At 44.4% G+C, this 5,000-nt stretch overlaps 1 protein-coding gene across 1 annotated transcript in view; it reads right to left on the bottom strand.

Annotated features, from left to right (window-relative positions):
- The window catches only part of LOC137971437 (uncharacterized), a 178,359-nt gene that overhangs the window by 23,384 nt on the left and 149,975 nt on the right, over window positions 1-5,000 (bottom strand). Inside the window, 2 exon segments of the mRNA XM_068818265.1 lie at window positions 1-918; window positions 1,920-4,908. The exon segment at window positions 1-918 is cut by the window's left edge and continues 1,579 nt beyond it. Of these exon segments, the coding sequence (XP_068674366.1) occupies window positions 1-918; window positions 1,920-4,908 (3,907 nt within the window).

Genomic DNA, 5,000 nt, shown 5'->3' on the forward strand with positions numbered 1-5,000 from the left:
AGCTGCTACAGTCGCTGTCACCTTGCCAGTTAAGATCACATTCGCATTTTCCGCTCTCAGCATTGCAGTTTCCGTGGTCACTACAAGGGGAATTTCCTCCCCCTGGACATTCATTGGCACAGTCTTTTCCCCAATATCCACGAGAGCAAATACACAAAGATGCGTTTTGTGTGTCAGGACTTCCGAATACACATTTCAACGAGCAGTCCTCACCGATCCACTGCTGTTGAAGTCTCTCTGGAAATTGGTGACACAGACTTTGCGTAGGCGACGAAGGAAGGTGAAGTACAGTCTGACAGTAATCGGCATAAGCAGATAACACAACATATGCCCAGTCCAGGGAACCGGACGAATGTATGTCGGCTAGGCAAGTCTTGTAATAAAACTGGGGAACAGCCTTGTTTAAGTGTCTTGTGCATTGCCTTTCCAATCTTGCATCGTAAATAAGTCTGAAACACAGGCTGCTCGCAAGTGATCCAAAGGTGATATTTCTAAAGTGGACGCTTACACTTGTGACGTCTGCTGGTAACGTGTGTCTTGTATAAGAAAACTGCCATATGGGTCGACTGGTGAACTTGCTTGGAAGGTTGATATTCGATGAACTGAGAATACGATTTGCCACCACGTCGCCAACTCCCTCGTCAAACTGCCACAGGGCGCTTAACGATGGTAGATCTCCTGTGACAACAGCAAGGAAACTCTGGCGAATAAGTATAGTATCGAGCACAAAGGTCCAGATGCGTAATTCGTCGATGCTTCCAAAGAATGGCTGCAGCGGAACACCCGTTATATGATGCTGTGTGATGTGCCAGTGTCCAAGCCACAGAGTACCACCAGGTCTAAACACATTGAGCCCAAGGTAGATCTGCTTGGAGAAGAGGTCTCCTTGAGCATCGAGCTGGTAGTAGGTTAGGACCCCTTAAACACAAAGGAACAAAACAGTGTAACGTGTTACCTTTGAAAAACTAACCCGAATGCAAATCGGCATCGTAAAAACTCTCAAAGAACAAAAAGACTAAGATTTTAATTGATACGTTCCTGCTACGAGTAGAACCTTGCCTACCTTTTTTTGAAGCCTGGCCCATTAATTAAGATTTCGTTCTTTTTATCATTCCAATTTAGTCCAAAAAGGAAAACAGGGAGTTTAAGCCACAACACTAGCAAAGCCAGCAAAAAAAAAAAAAAAATCACTTCAAAATATTACTTCGCGCGAATTAATTTGGGTCAAGTAACCCATGAATGAATTTTTACAAGCGGTCTAGAAACGAAGATGGAGAATGAGAGATTCATTGTTGTCGTCAAAACGTTAAAGTTTGTCATTTCACGGCCTTCTTTTTGGCGAGTACGGAAAAAAAATGAAATAAAATACGTGCCGCAACAGAGGTACGATCATCATATTCTCCTTTTCCAACAAATGATACTGCTGCTTGGTGGCAGACCTCCGCGTTGCTAAAACTTCCTCTCCACTAAGTTGTCGTAGAACATTTATCTTTGGGCGGATGGCTGAAGCTGGGTACGTTTCGTCAGCCCGATTGTTTGGTTAAAAAAAACTGCTGCCAGACAGAGGTCTTTACAAACCGAAAATGCAACTACTAGAGACAGTGTGCGTTGATTGGCCATATTGGCCACGAGGCGCAATAAGTAACGCGAAAGCTGTTTTAAATGTGGATGCTATGAGAGAAAAAAACATGGAAGTTGCAGACTTATCAACTCCCGACAAAAAAAAGGAAAAAGTCGGTCACGTAGTTCCCGGTGTTGTGGTCTGTCTTCTATTGAGTATCATGGTTGGAAGGGTAAAAAAGGGGCCACAGTAATTGGCGCAAGCTGTTGTGGCGCTCTGCCAGCTTGACTGGCAAAGTATGTAAATAAATAAATAAATAAATAAAATAAGGTTAAACTTAATTTATCAATATACATACCTATTGCAGAACTGTAAGTGATTGATACTTGCACCCAGCTCCCCATGGGTAGTGCAACCCCTACATCATACACGGTTCTACCCACGTACACTTTAACTTTGGCATCATTCACAATGGCAAAAGTGAAGTCTTTTGCGTAAGATAAGATCGTTCCTCCCGAAAGAAGGGTTCTGATGAAGAATTGAAGAGTAAAGTCTTTTCCTTTAACAAACGATGCGTGGAGGACGCCGGACGACGCAACCGTGCCATTGAAATGAAGAGCATATCCGTTTGATGTTATTTCTCTATGCTCGTTGTAGCTCGTGAAGCCAAACAAGAAAAGCGAGTCGTTGTTAGCAACTCTCCATCGTGAACTTAAGATGTCGATGGTCATTCTTTGCGAAATATTCTGACCCCAGAATGCGGTACCGCTGCTGTTAGTAAAATCGTTCTCGATGTTCGAGTCACAGGACGAACAGAGTCCTGAAGAAGCGATACATAATTGAGCGATAGAAGTAACCTCAAAGGACAAATATCTCTGCCAGTCTTTCACTATAAGTGATATTGTTGCACCAGCCTTATTTACAATTTCGTAGGCTTGTGGAGATACTTTGTGAAAGCTGTAGCCATTTTCTAAGTCAAGTCTGGTTTTGTCCGTTAGCTTACCATGGAACCAAACCATTGCATCGCCGCTGCCATTGTGAGAAGATCTTATTACCAAACTCGATGAACCGGCTTTGACTGCCACAGCTGAAATACAGAACGAGCCGCTCATGCAGGGAATTTGACGGACCTGGGCGGTGAACTGATTGCTCTTTAAAAGATAGAACTCTCCGTAAGTGCCAAAGGTGTAACCAGCGCCATCAAACGTTGTGTAATGTGTAGCACCGAATCCTTGACAAGTGTAGTTGTCTGGGTTGCTATAATTTCCTCCGCGTGCTACAGAACAATCAGCGCCGATCCATCCATGAGTACACAAACTGCAATCGTCAGTAATATTTGAAGTAAATGGACAGTTACACTTTCCAGTGATATTGCTACATTGGGAGTGGCCATCACATGGTGCATAATACCCTCCAAGGCATTCCTGCGAGCAATTGAATCCGTAAAAGCCACTCATGCACACACAATTGTCACTAACTGGAAGCCCATACTTGCATTGTTTTTGACAGTTCAGCCCATACCAGACTGGAATGTTCAAAGAAGAGACATGCCCACAGAAACGCTGGGCAAACCATACGGAGTGTTGGTGAAACAATTGATAGAAATCAGACACAGCCAATAACGGCCAATATGCGTAAGTTGCATTGCTGCTTCGAGTCATGGATGCCACGCACGACATGTGATAAAACCACAGGGTTGCTGTGTTTAGCATGGTGTACTGCGATGTTAGCGAGGTACGGAAGACAAGGTCGTAGCATTTTTGTTCTGCGTTCATCCACATTAAGCCAAATCTGAAGCTATAGGCTTGGTTTACATCGACAGAGAAGTGTTGAATGGGAGCAGTTGAGAAAACCCAAGTTGGCCCATGCCAGATGCCGGATTGGAAAGTCATGTCGGCACTGGAAATGCAATCAAATGCTACGGTACCGAATCCTTCGTTGAACTTCCAAAGACTTGCGAGACTTGGCTCTCTAGAGGTGCAGTCCAAGTTTCTCTTCCAGCTTGCAGAAATCGACAGTCGGTCTCGCTTTATGTTCCAAATTCGGAGCTCATCAATTTGTCCAACAAATCCTTCTTTAAGTGGCAGATCAAGCCTGCCAGGAGCGGGCTGGCTGTATCCCAATGCTAAGATTCCGCCCGGTTGAAACACATTAAGTACACTCGTGATCGGGAAGTTCCGACTGTGCACTACACCAGCCTCAACTATGTGATAGAACTGGAGGATACGAGTGGATGCCGACCACACCAAAGCGATATGATTCCATTCCTTTAACTCGATTATCGCCAAAGTGTCCAGAACGGTATCTTCGTATCTTAATTTGATCTTACCAGTCTCTAGAATAACAGCAAACATTTTTGAACTGGAATACGATATGAGAGTGCCATTAAGGTTTTCTGCGCGTACCATGAATTCGATTGTGAGGTCTGAAGAAGAAAAGCTATATATGTCTTTAGTATGGGCGCCAGTGTTTTTAAAATGCAGTGCATAGCCTCCGCCCGAAAGAACTCTTTGCTCATGGTAGCTGTTAAAGTCATAGTGGAACAAACTGTCTTTTACCTGGACAAGCCAGGATGGGCCATAAGAATCGTGAAGCCAGGTTTGTGTTACATTTTGTGCTGAAACTATTTCACCGTCTCTGCTGATGAAATCATCCCTGGCAGTGAGGTTGCAATTGCCCCAAAGACCCCGGGTGTTTTGACAGTACGTTTGATTGTCAACGCGCAAGTGAATATCGAGGTATCGGTCATACAAGCGAACCATCAGCCTTACACCATAGGTTGAGGACAGCACAAATTGCAGGCGCGAGGTGCGGCTAAAAATGAAGTTGTGATTAGCTGGTCCAAAGTTGAATTCTCGAGAGTACTTTGCCTGCCCATTAACAAAGATAATAGGTTCTTCTTTGACAGCAAACCTGGCATGGACTAGTAAAGTATGCTGCTCTATTCTCACTGCAACAGCGTTGAAGCATGAACTTGATGAAAAGCACGTGATCATTCGCGTCTGAATTTCAAAGGAAGGAGACAGTATCATGTGATATTCACCATTTCCGAGGAACTTGTACCCAGTTCCATCCAGTGTATAGAGGTAACCGTGACCATGAGCCCCTGCGGTGTTGTTGTTTGGACTTTGAACGATGACCGAGCAATCACGACCGAGCCAACCGGGAGTACACGTTGTACAATTGTCATCTCCGCGCCAATTTGGATCACATGAGCATTGTCCTGTTGTCTTGTTGCACAGGCCGTGAATAGCACATGGTGCCAATGGTCCACCTGGACAATTATACTGGCAAGCTGGGCCCCAGTGTCCATCAAGACACGAACATATGTAGGTTTCGTCAGATGCCTAGAAGAAGGTGGACAGTTGAATAAACTACTGGCCTACTTAGCGTGCTCTATAAATAATCGACACTAAGAAATCTTACTATTCGGTCTCAA

The sequence above is a fragment of the Montipora foliosa genome, chromosome 9 (genome assembly GCF_036669935.1).
Source record: "Montipora foliosa isolate CH-2021 chromosome 9, ASM3666993v2, whole genome shotgun sequence".
Lineage (NCBI taxonomy): Eukaryota > Metazoa > Cnidaria > Anthozoa > Scleractinia > Acroporidae > Montipora > Montipora foliosa.